Below are 13349 nucleotides of genomic sequence, written 5' to 3'. Positions count from 1 at the left end.
ACGTAATGAGCGCTTGAAGTGACGTAATGAGCGCTTGAACTGACGTAATGAGCGCTTGAACTGACGTAATGAGCGCTTGAAGTGTAATAATGAGCGCTTGAAGTGACGTAATGAGCGCTTGAAGTGTAATAATGAGCGCTTGAAGTGACGTAATGAGCGCTTGAAGTGTAATAATGAGCGCTTGAAGTGTAATAATGAGCGCTTGAACTGACGTAACAGAAGCCTAAAGTGGCTTAATATACAATTGATTTCATACACTTGCACTCTAGGAGACTTGAACCGCGGCCCCACACATTGATTAACGTGACATAATGGCGTTGTAGCGAGCTGTCATTTATCGTAAATTCCTGGTTACTATCTCAGCACCTCAAATTCTAATTCATAAGTCACCATCCGAGTTTCACCCGGAGACGCACCATGCAGCTTGTGATACACATGTTACAAAGAATAAGGAAGGCCACTGAAACTCTTATTTTATCTATGATATCAACTATGAAACATCTATAACAGCATTCTATTCTCCACAGTCCAAATAGTTACTCGCAAAGGACTTCAATATCCCTACGCTAACCATAATACTCCTGGGGCCAGATTCACGAAACAGTTACGCAAGCACTTACGAACCTGTAAATCTTTTCTCAATCTTTGGGGCTTAGTTTGCAATTAATAAGCAGTTAATGAGCTCCGAAGCACCATGAGTCTGTTTATAACAATAACAACAGTTGATTGGGAAGTTTTCATGCTTGTAAACTGTTTAATAAATGTAAACAAAGCCGTCAAAGATTGAGGAAAGCTGTACATGTTCGTAAGTACTTGTGTAACTGCTTCGTGAATCTGGCCCCTGGTCACATGCTCGGCCCATCGACAACTTTACTTGGTCACAACACTTGGTTGGTTACTTGATTACAACTTGGTCATTCTGGAACCTACCTATTACACAACCTGGATCTCACTAAATCCAGGCTACACCTGTTCCGTGACACTACACGCCACTGTAGTCACTATTGTTCCACACCACATTATTATTATCTTAATACCCTATAGTCAGAACACCCCTGAGTAATTAAAATACTGTACTTAAGACCCTTAGGATCTTAATTAAACTTGGACTATTCCAATATCTATAAGAATTGTATATAATAATTGGTAATGTTTGAGCAAACAAAACATTCAATGTCTTTGGCCACCGATCAATATGAATAGAACCAGTACGAGCAATGGCGGTCCAGCAATGTGGCGCCAACTAGCTCAACCAATGGCGGCCCAGCAATGTGGCGCCAACTAGCTCAACCAATGGCGGCCCAGCAATGTGGCGCCAACTAGCTCAACCAATGGCGGCCCAGCAATGTGGCGCCAACTAGCTCAACCAATGGCGGCCCAGCAATGTGGCGCCAACTAGCTCAACCAATGGCGGCCCAGCAATGTGGCGCCAACTCGCTCAACCAATGGCGGCCCAGCAATGTGGCGCCAACTAGCTCAACCAATGGCGGCCCAGCAATGTGGCGCCAACTAGCTCAACCAATGGCGGCCCAGCAATGTGGCGCCAACTAGCTCAACCAATGGCGGCCCAGCAATGTGGCGCCAACTAGCTCAACCAATGGCGGCCCAGCAATGTGGCGCCAACTAGCTCAACCAATGGCGGCCCAGCAATGTGGCGCCAACTAGCTCAACCAATGGCGGCCCAGCAATGTGGCGCCAACTAGCTCAACCAATGGCGGCCCAGCAATGTGGCGCCAACTAGCTCAACCAATGGCGGCCCAGCAATGTGGCGCCAACTAGCTCAACCAATGGCGGCCCAGCAATGTGGCGCCAACTAGCTCAACCAATGGCGGCCCAGCAATGTGGCGCCAACTAGCTCAACCAATGGCGGCCCAACAATGTGGCGCCAACTAGCTCAACCAATGGCGGCCCAGCAATGTGGCGCCAACTACGTCAACCAATGGCGGCCCAGCAATGTGGCGCCAACTACGTCAACCAATGGCGGTCCAGCAATGTGGTGCCAACTAGCTCAACCAATGGCGGCCCAGCAATGTGGCGCCAACTAGCTCAACCAATGGCAGCCGATCAATATGGTGCCACCCAGCTCTACCAATGACCGCTGATGAATATGGCACTAACTAGCTCGAAAACTTGGAATTATTGTCGGTGTGTTTCCAGTAGCCTCTCGTCTGACAGCGGCTTGTCTTTGGGTAGAGCAATGACACAAACATCCACTCCAAAGGTGGTAAGCTTGGCCAGTCACATTAGAAAGGAATTTAGAATATTCCTATTATATCAGTCATCCCTAACGATAGATATATGTCAAATTAGAATAGGAAAGCCTTTACTTTGGAATTAAAATCTGAATAGCTGTACAAGATCACCATTGTGAGTCTTAAAGTTTAGTAAGTCTGTCGTAACATGTTTACTCACATTATATTTAAATAGAACGCGTTATAAACTTAGCATTTATTATAATTTATTGTATAAATTATTATGTGTGTGTAAACTAGATGTGTTGTTACAGATGGCGTGCAGTAAGGAGTTATTGACAGAAGTCCTCCCCAGGCAGCAGGAAGTCCTCCTGGAGCAGCAGAATGTCCCACCCGGAAACAAGAATGTCTTCTCCGGGAACAAAGCTCTCCTATCCGGGAAGGTTGGTGTCCTTGGGCCCCAAAGACCCCACGTTTCAGAAGCCGGTTTGAGGGAGGCGCTGATGCTTGACCAAGGACAGGATGCTCGCCTCCTCTCCTGGACCCGTCACGACTTCACCAACAAGGGAGACAACTACGTCGCCGACATCACCAGCGTCAACGTCAAGTTCTGCCAGAACGGCCGCGAGCGCCAGGTGTCGTATGTAGTCAAGATGAAGCATAACAAACGTAAAGGTTGTACGAATGATTTTGATGATATGGTGTTTTATAAAGAGGGTAAATTTTATACCGAACTGCTGCCACTAATCAATCACGAACTAAAGAGTGCCGGGATGACTCCTCTGAGAGTTCCCCGCTGTCTTCACGCTGGTTGGAATGAGAGTCAAAATCAGTTGTTTCTAGAAGACCTTCGGCCTCTTGGATTTAAGCTACATGACCGCAAGAAGCACTTAAGTGTATCCCATGCAGCTCTTGTCCTAAGGGAGCTGGCCAAACTCCACGCGGCCTCAGTATTGTTCCTATCAAAAATTCCTAAAGAAGACTTGAAAAGCAAATTCAAGTTTCTTAAGTGGGAGATGTTTAATTATTCCGAACAAACCAAAAATGCTTACGATGTGTTGATCCGTGGTAGCCTGCAGACGGCCTCCGAACTGGCGAGGGCAGCAGGCAGCTACGACATGCAACAGTGGTTCGGGACCTTGTCGGTGCAGGGAACGGAGGTGCTGATGAGACAGATACGGGAGAGTTCTGCCTTTGATGTCATCGGCCACGGCGATTGCTGGGTCAACAACTTTCTCTTCAGGTCAGTACTCGCATTTATACCACTGGTCAGTATAAGTGCATGAGATTGTATTACGAGTCTTAAATGCACTCCTAATACAACATCAAATAACCAAGAGCATATGTCCCTAAGTTTCGGTTTTGAAGACATAAGTAGTATGCACGTATAAACTTATATTTTGTTTCGTCTATATGATCTTCCATGTAGGTAAATTGATTGTTTGCAAAATTAGTGAAGAAAAATCTTTGAATACTTTGTTGAATACTTATAAATATTTTATTTTGTATCAAAACAAGAGCTCTCTCCAATCTTCTTTTTCTAATATTTTGGAAGATAGAGTTGTAGCCTCTCACTTTAAAAAGTGAACTAATCTAGAATCTTAACTGTATCTGAGATCTGCCCCCTCTTGTGCCTTGTTTTATGTCAGTCTTTCCACGAACCGCGAGTCCAAAACCACGAGTCAAATATTTGCTCGTGGTTTTGTTGTTTAGTTATCTATGAGAGAATATTATTTTGCTAAGGTCACATATGAATCTATTCACATGTAAGTAAATGTCAAACCTGTATTTTAGATACGACGCCGCCGGCCAGCCGGTAGAGGTGATGCTGCTAGACTTCCAGCTGTGCCGCAAGACGTCACTGGCTTACGACCTTAACTACTTCCTATTCAGCAGCCTCGCCCCCGCCGAGAAGAACGCCAGGCTGGAAGAACTAATCGTCACCTACTACACCACCTTCAGGGAGGTGACGCGAGCGGCGGGGGTGGTCATGCCCTATACCGTGGATGATATCACCAATGAATTCTATAACAGGAACATGGTGGGTCTGATCTTCGGCGCCTTAGCCATCCCCGCCCTCGTGTGTGACGCCCAGGACGCCCAGGAGTTCGACGTGGCCTCGGGCGAACACACGCACAACTATGTCATCAACAAGCGCCAAAATGCGTTGATGATGTTGAAAAAGAACCCCTTGATGTCATCCAGACTCGCAAGCCTATACGAAGACATCAGAATTTATGCTGGAATTGCCTGAAATATACTCGGCACATAATCTTAGATTACGAACTTATTTAAAGTACATATCCGTTACAAACAGGAATGCTATATTTTAAGTAGCTAAAATTAATTAGAACTCGCAAATCATGTTGGTAGACTCATGATGAAGGGTAGACTGGGAGACGGATTGACGTGATCTCTCTCATTCAGTTTCCCATCAGGAAAGCTCAGGTCAAAAGTAGGCAGCAATCTCAATATTTTTTTTATTACATTGGGCAACTATTGATGAGGGTGACAGTAGTAGGATAAATCCACCCTTCACTATCTATAAGAGAATGTCTGGTATGTGTGTACAGCCGGTCGGCCGAGCGAACAGCACGTTGGACTTGTGATCCTGTGGTCCCGGGTTCGATCCCGGGCGCCGGCGAGAAACAATGGGCAGAGTTTCTTTCACCCTATGCCCCTGTTACCTAGCAGTAAAATAGGTACCTGGGTGTTAGTCAGCTGTCACGGGCTGCTTCCTGGGGGTGGAGGCCTGGTCGAGGACCGAGCCGCGGGGACACTAAAGCCCCGAAATCATCTCAAGATAACCTCAAGATATAGGCTAGTCGACCCCATGTCCCATCCCCTTTACATGAAGTAGCAAATTACACATTTCCGATCTCGCTAAATAAATGTAATCCTCACTAAAATCCATCTGCATATTATATTTTAGTTTCTCGTGTGCACGAGAAAGAAACATTTACTATGCTAGACATTAACTATGCTAGAAACATTAACTATGCTATGCTATGCTTAGTGAGGATGGTTGTTAGTGGCAATGATTATACGAATGAAGAGAAAGTGGTGAACAGTAAAGGTGATGAAATGTAAGGAAGGTGGTAAGTGATAGAGATGGTGGCGAAGGGAGTATAGGGAAGAGAGAGGGGGACGGAAAAAGAAACGAAAGAGGGAGGAGTGGGGAGAGACCCGAGCCCAGCCGGGTACCCCCTTCTAGTATATATATAAACTAGATGGGCTCCGGTCGGTCCCCGGGTCTCTGTCTCTCTCTCTCCTTTCCTTGCTATATTGTTGTAATGGCTTAGTGCTTTCTTCATATAAATACCTCTCTTTCCCTTTCTTCAGTTCTCTCTGCCTTTCTTCCTCCGATGCCCTCTGTTTTCTACAGCTCCCTCCCATTCCCTCTAATTCTATCTGTTCCTCCCATTCTCTCTGCTTCTATCCCATTCTCACTTCCGTTCTCTGTTTCCTCTCTTCCTCCTTCCCATTATTTCTGCTTCTCTCCCTCCCTCCCTCCCTCCCTCTCCCAGTGGACAAAATTTCCTTCGTAACATTCAATGTTATCAATGATTCTACGTCGATAACATTCGTAAAATCTATTTTAACACTTTGGATAATCAATCCCACATTTCATACTTGATATGGATGGCTGGGATTTGGATATATGAGCCGATCTTTCTTACAGAAGGGCACGGGGATTGACCCCTGCCACCCTGTGACTCTCTCCATACCGTCTCACAGCACACAGGCCTAATTTCCGTGTGGCTAGCCCTTAGCGTTTGGTACCGACCTCGGACAAACAGATAATCTCTTATATGTATTGATGTTTATATATTTATATGTGTATATGTGTGTGTGTATGAAGTGTAGAAACCAAACAGCACCATTATTTTAATACAAATATAGAAACTTTATATAGATTTCTCATCTTTCCTTTAAATAACTGCTAAGGTAATCTGTGGAGAGGGCAGCAATAATAATGGAGGCGGCAGCATTGTATACAAAAACGGGTATTTATTCATATATTTATATTTTTACAGAATAGAATTTGGTATATAACACTTTGATTAGGTTAGGTAAGGTTCTATTGGCAATTATTTATAATTATTGTGGGCGGGTGAAACAGTTACATAAGTGCAAGTTGAATCAACCCGTCCTCGACTCAAGTCCATTCCATCCAGTGGTCGACCCCACAGACGCATTCATAAATTTGTACATGCTGTTCATTCAAAACATGATTTTTTTCAAATATAAATTAATATTATAATATATTAGCATATTGTGCATATATATAGGCATAGATTGGGTTAGGTGTTTAGGTTCTGTTGGCGATTATTTGTATTTGTAGTACGTGGGTGAAGCATTTATAGCGTTGTGGTTCGAACAAAATTCGTCAGTGAAGCACTTGTTCCGGATATGTTCGAACGTCAGCAGTTGTGAGTCGTGTGCAAACTGCTTTTCATTCATGAACAGGGGGTTTGGCGGGTGCGTGGAATCACTTTTGGATCTTTGTTTGGAGGACGGGCTGAGCATTTACAGCGTTGTGATTCGAACAAAATTCGTCAGTGAAGCACTTGTTCTGGAAGTGTTCGAACGTCATCAGTTGTGAGTCGTGTCGTATCAAAAGAAGACACCAAGCCGGGAAGGCTATGTAGCACCATTAAATGTATCCCAGGTATCTATTTATGCTAAGTGAACAGGCGCAAACCGTTTTTCATTCATAAACACGGGGTTTGGCGGGTGCATGGAATCACTTTTGATCTTTGTTGATGAGGACAGACTGCATCTAGGACTCCTGGTTCAACCTTGACGGCGAGCGGACGTCTGGACACTTCTTCCCCCTGGAAGCCGCCGGATTACGTTCTGTTTTGCGATTTAGGATTATTATACTGTCGTTTGGCATTCCTATTCAATGCTACGGTTTGTATACGACGCCTGGCGCACATATCGTCTTGGGTCACAGGATTGTTGATAGATTTTTTCACGCTTTCTAGCTGGTTCTCCCGGCGGGGTGACGGTGTCCGTCGCCGGGTTGGCCGAGAGGTGTCAGGGGTTGGTGGGGTCTTGGTGGGCTCCTGGTGCACCCTTGGCCTTGGTTCTGCTGAGGGCTGGCATCTGCTCTGCCGGAGAGCACTTGATTACTTTTTCGTTTTAGTTAGGGGTCGAGTTTTTGGTTTTGCTTCCCAGTGCTCTCTGTGCGGGGCGGGGCTGGTGCTTGTCACCCTGAGGGACTCCCTATCGATCCCCAATCATCTGCCTGTCTGTGTGTTTGACTCCAGGCGTGTTAGTTTCTGGTGTTACGCATCATTCGTTTCACCATTAGGATTTGGGATTAACCCTTTATGGGTACGCCGGGGCGCATCCAATCTCACAATCGTTGTCGTTGTTGAGCGAAAGTGTTAATTCACTGCAACTAATCAGTGTAATAGCTGTATAAGTCAAATACTGACGTTAAAATTTACGCATGTCGGTATCTGACTTATATTTTGGATTGGAGAATGGTTATCTTGAGATAATTTCGGGGCTTAGCGTCCCCGCGGCCCGGTCCTTGACCAGACCTCCTTTTTTGTTACACACCCTCAGGAAGCAGCCCGTAGCAGCTGTCTAACTCCCAGGTACCTGTTTACTGCTAGGTAACAAGGGCATCAGGGTGAATGAAACATTTTGCCCATTTGTCTCCATCTCCACCTGGGATCGAACCCGGAACCTCAGGACTACGAATCCGAAGCTCTGCCCACCCAGCTGTCAGGCGCCCCTGGTTTGCAAAGGTTTGTTTGATTTGCAAAGACATAATTTAAATCAGAACTTAAACATCGAAGCTTGACTTAATTAGGCATACAAATATAATTTATACTAATATTATATCTCAACCATAGAATACAGGAATATTTGTGAGCCGTTACTTTTCTTAATAGGATGCATCTGTAGTGTTAGTTACATTAACGTAAAAAACGCGACCTATTAGCTGAAATTGGATCTTACTCTATAAAGCAGTTCAGATAGTGCTGAAATTGCAAAGTCTGAATGCGACAAAATATGCCTAGTTCGTAATAAGCCAAATAGGACACTGAGATTTATTTTTAGGGCGTTAATAGAACAGCTAATGTTATTCCTGAGCTATATCTCGTTTGGATGATGCAATTAAATTTTGGTCACCATACTGTAGAATCGACACAATTTACTTGAAAAAGCTCACAGAAGGACAACAAAGGTAGTCCAAGGAATTAGAAACCTTTTTTTTTATAGGAAGAAATGAAAAAAGCTGAACATTCATTTTCCAGAAGAATTATGGGTTATAGAGTCGCTCTGTCAGCCGACTTGATAGGTCAGGTGAGTTGCTTCGCTTCGTATACTTCTGGTTATATACGTATATAACGTAATATACGTATACGTATGCTGCGGTTCGTCGTCGTCCCTTCATTTTCTAGTGTGTGGTCTGGTCAACTTCTGGTTAGGTTAGGAGGTTGGATTTTTTTTTTTACGGAGTGGCAGATCAAGAGAACGTGCTGCGCTACGACCTTGACCTCATGCTGTGGTCCCTGGATAGGAAACCTTTACCATATGCTGTGGTCCCTGGATAGGAAACCTTGACCCCATGCTGTGGTCCCTGGATAGGAAACCTTGACCCCATGCTGTGGTCCCTGGATAGGAAACCTTGACCCCATGCTGTGGTCCCTGGATAGGAAACCTTTACCATATGCTGTGGTCCCTGGATAGGAAACCTTGACCTCATGCTGTGGCCCCAGGATAGGAAACATTGACCCCATGCTGTGGTCCCTGGGTAGGAAACCTTGACCCCATGCTGTGGTCCCAGGATAGGAAACCTTGACCCCATGCTGTGGTCCCTGGATAGGAAACCTTGACCCCATGCTGTGGTCCCTAGATAGGAAACCATGACCCCATGCTGTGGTCCCTGGATAGGAAACCTTGACCCCATGCTGTGGTACCTGGATAGGAAACATTGACCCCATGCTGTGGTCCCTGGATAGGAAACCTTGACCTCATTCTGTGGTCCCTGGATAGGAAACCTTGACCCCATGCTGTGGTCCCTAGATAGGAAACCTTGACCCCCATGCTGTGGTCCCTGGATAGGAAACCTTGACCCCATGCTGTTGTCCCAGGATAGGAAACCTTGACCCCATGCTGTGATCCCAGGATAGGAAACCTTGACCCCATGCTGTGGTCCCTGGATAGGAAACCTTGACCCCATGCTGTGGTCCCTGGATAGGAAACCTTGACCCCCATGCTGTGGTCCCTGGATAGGAAACCTTGACCCCATGCTGTTGTCCCAGGATAGGAAACCTTGACCCCATGCTGTGATCCCAGGATAGGAAACCTGACCCCATGCTGTGGTCCCAGGATAGGAAACCTTGACCCCATGCTGTGGTCCCAGGATAGGAAACCTTGACCCCATGCTGTGGTCCCAGGATAGGAAATCTTGACCCCATGCTGTGGTCCCAGGATAGGAAACCTTGACCCCATGCTGTGGTCCCTGGATAGGATACCCCATGCTGTGGTCCCTGGATAGGAAACCTTGACCCCATGCTGTGGTCCCAGGATAGGAAACCTTGATCCCATGCTGTGGTCCCAGGATAGGAAACCTTGACCCCATGCTGTGGTCCCAGGATAGGAAACCTTGACCCCCATGCTGTGGTCCCAGGATAGGAAACCTTGACCCCATGCTGTGGTCCCAGGATAGGAAACCTTGACCCCATGCTGTGGTCCCAGGATAGGAAACCTTGACCCCATGCTGTGGTCCCAGGATAGGAAACCTTGACCCCATGCTGTGGTCCCTGGATAGGATACCCCCATGCTGTGGTCCCTGGATAGGATACCCCCATGCTGTGGTCCCTGGATAGGATACCCCTATGATGTGGTCCCTGGATAGGATACCCCTATGATGTGGTCCCTGGATAGGAAACCTTGACCCCATGCTGTGGTCCCTGGATAGGAAACCTTGACCCCATGCTGTGGTCCCAGGATAGGAAACCTTGACCCCCATGCTGTGGTCCCAGGATAGGAAACCTTGACCCCATGCTGTGGTCCCAGGATAGGAAACCTTGACCCCATGCTGTGGTCCCTGGATAGGAAACCTTGACCCCATGCTGTGGTCCCAGGATAGGAAACCTTGACCCCATGCTGTGGTCCCTGGATAGGAAACCTTGACCCCATGCTGTGGTCCCTGGATAGGAAACCTTGACCCCATGCTGTGGTCCCTGGATAGGAAACCTTGACCCCATGCTGTGGTCCCAGGATAGGAAACCTTGACCCCATGCTGTGGTCCCAGGATAGGAAACCTTGACCCCATGCTGTGATCCCAGGATAGGAAACCTGACCCCATGCTGTGGTCCCTGGATAGGAAACCTTGACCCCATGCTATGGTCCCAGGATAGGAAACCTTGACCCCATGCTGTGGTCCCAGGATAGGAAACCTTGACCCCATGCTGTGGTCCCAGGATAGGAAACCTTGACCCCATGCTATGGTCCCAGGATAGGAAACCTTGACCCAAGCTACGGGCCATGACAACAAGACTGCCTCAAGATGTGCGCCGTTGGTAGGAAACCTTGACTGACGACCTGTGGTGCCGGCGTTAGCTCGGTCTATGAAACCCGAGTTACACCGGGTTTTCCCTGATGGGTATCCGGACCACACGATCCCACGCCATCTCCGGGGGGGAAAAACAGGTTGTCATGCAAGCGCAAAAATCTATTATTACTTGCAGGTCCTTGTTATTATGTGTAAGACCCGTATTTTATACGATTGCTACTCTTACAAGATGATAATAGTAATATCGTCAAATATTGAGTGAAATGGATCTGAATGAATATATTTGTGTTAGGTTAGGAAAAACATTTATGGGGAAATTTGGAAATTGTGTGGAGATGGTCGTTGGCCTTGATCTTAACTATACTGTACCAAGAAACATGTCACGTTTACCTGTAGGAATGTGGCTCTTGCTTTCACCTGTACGTTACAGACCTGCCCTGACTTTGTGCCCTGGACAGGTTACTCCAGACCGACAACCAGAGCACAACTCCATAGTCTCCTGAGACTGATGGATGACTACTACTACTACTATTATTACTACTATTTATATCGCCAAAAGGACGTTAGAGTAATATTTAGTGAATGTTTACTTTTATTTTAAATTTATTTACGAGAGTTTGCATTATTCTTATTTTCGATTATTGGAGAAATTCTAGAGACCGATGGGACGCAGTTTCACCCTCCATGGACGTTTTGTTTTCTGTTCTCAGGAATAAGAAGCCCGCTTAATCTTACCGAGTTCCCACTAACGACTGATCTCCTCCAGGATGTAACTCAATAGTCGACTAACTCCCAGGTATCTATTTACTGCCATGTGAACTGAGGCATCGAGTGTAAGGGATTTGTGAAAACATCTTGTGCTCTGCCTGGGAATCAAACCCGGGCAGAAGCGGTTATGAGCCGTCGGCTGCTGCAGGTTACCCAATACATAAACTTGGTAATTCAAATTCAAATTTAAATAAGTTTATTGAGGAATAAATATACACGATGTGATGAGCAACCCGTCCTCAGACCAGACCAGACCAAGTCCATTCCATCCAACAACCCGTCCTCGACTCAAGTTCATTACATCCAGCGGTCGACCCCACAGACGCATTCATAAATTTTTACATGCTGTTCATTCAAAACGGGAATTTTCTCAAATATAAATTAATATTATAATATATAAGTATATTGTGCATATATAGACTTAAGTTAGGGTGTTTAGGTTATGTTGGTGATTATTTGTCTTTGTAGTTCGTGGGTGAAGCATTTATAGTATTGTGGTTCGAACAAAAGTCGTCAGTGAAGCACTTGTCCCGGAAGTGTTCGAACATCATCAGTTGATTCGTGTGTAAACCGTTTTTCATTCATAAACAGCTGGGGTTTGGCGGGTGGATGAAATGGACTTTGGCCCTTTGTTTAGAGGACGAGTTGGGGTCGCCAGCTTCTTTAACTTTTGACCCCTGTTCACATAATAGTAATTAAAGTACCTGGTTGTAAGCCGATTGGAGGCCCATGTTACAGGGGAAACCTTGTATGACAAGGCTGGTGCTGAGCTGTAGGAAGGGCAAATGCTAAGCTTGCTATCGAGAGTCAGTCACACGTGCACCCACCTGTGTAAAAACAAAAAAAATGCACATGCCCGTGTGCTGATGTAAGTGTCCTTGACTGTTTTTCAAGGAGAGTGGGGTAACTGGTTCCGCCACGCCGGGAAATCTGTTCGACCCCCCTAAAGTGGAGAAAGAGATGGGGGGTGAAGGAAGCAATTACTACTGAAGGATTAGCTGTGTTATTATCTATGATGGATAAGAGTAACGACTAAGAGATAAGTCAAAACACGTGAGAGGGCAGACCGTGCGGATGTGAAGGATCTCTGCCACACCGTTAACATTATAGTGCCTGCAAATTCATAACTGGACCACACTTGGTAGACACGACTAACTTCTTTTTGTTTGGTGCAAAATGTATATGAACACGACCAAAACAACGATAAGCTTGTTCGAATGTTCGTGCAAATTATTCGACTCGCCTAACATTAACTGGAAAAGAAATGCGAGAATGATGTGGTTTACAGAAAGGCACAAGGTATACCGGTAAATTGCATGGGATGTCCAGTGATTCATTGTTCTCAAGTGAATATAGTCGTCCATCTTGAATCTAATCCCGCCAAACACACAGCGAAACTACGACGTTGGTACAACGTTCGAACAAGTTTTAACACCTCCTAACCAGTTATAACAACCAATATAGCAAGTTGTAACTACGTTCTAATACGTCATAAACACGTTAAGCCAAAATGTAACAACTTTATTACAAGTTGTAACAAGCGGAAAATAAAGATAGTTTCGGTTTGTTTCCAGGGGTCAAATGAATTCAGTGCTGTCAAACCGGCGTGATGGCAAAATTTAAATATTTTAAGTTAGTTATTATGGTGTTGGGTTTAAGGCGTATCAACCATTGACGGGATAATAATCTAACTTTATGTCTCATATACGCCATGCTAAATTTACATATACATTTCCATTAGCAACAAATTGAAATAATCAACGTCTCTTTAATCATTTTCGTATGTACATGGGTAGGTAAATTTCACATCAGGTGTTTTAATAATGTTATGGCTTAGGCCTAGT

General features: G+C 45.5%; 1 protein-coding gene and 1 long non-coding RNA gene across 7 annotated transcripts in view; one reads left to right on the top strand and one right to left on the bottom strand.

Annotated features, from left to right (window-relative positions):
• LOC123766485 (uncharacterized) overlaps positions 1–6103 on the top strand; it is a 33336-nt gene extending 27233 nt beyond the window's left edge. For all 6 annotated transcript variants that reach the window (XM_069308297.1, XM_045755657.2, XM_069308298.1 and 3 more), the window contains 2 exons: positions 2507–3435; positions 3987–6103. In XM_069308297.1, coding sequence (XP_069164398.1) covers positions 2507–3435; positions 3987–4446 — 1389 coding nt within the window. In that variant the 3' untranslated portion in view covers positions 4447–6103. The remainder of the gene's footprint in view (positions 1–2506; positions 3436–3986) is intronic.
• A 3231-nt stretch (positions 6104–9334) lies between these two features.
• Positions 9335–10805, bottom strand: LOC138354279 (uncharacterized). Its single transcript, XR_011223527.1, has 3 exons — positions 10690–10805; positions 10180–10214; positions 9335–10111 (listed from the first exon to the last, which is right to left on the bottom strand). It is a non-coding gene; the product is annotated as an uncharacterized lncRNA (long non-coding RNA).
• Between the last annotated feature and the right edge of the window lie 2544 nt (positions 10806–13349).

This window comes from Procambarus clarkii, chromosome 62 (genome assembly GCF_040958095.1).
Source record: "Procambarus clarkii isolate CNS0578487 chromosome 62, FALCON_Pclarkii_2.0, whole genome shotgun sequence".
NCBI classification, from domain to species: domain Eukaryota; kingdom Metazoa; phylum Arthropoda; class Malacostraca; order Decapoda; family Cambaridae; genus Procambarus; species Procambarus clarkii.
This window is presented reverse-complemented; position numbering and strand designations above follow the sequence as displayed.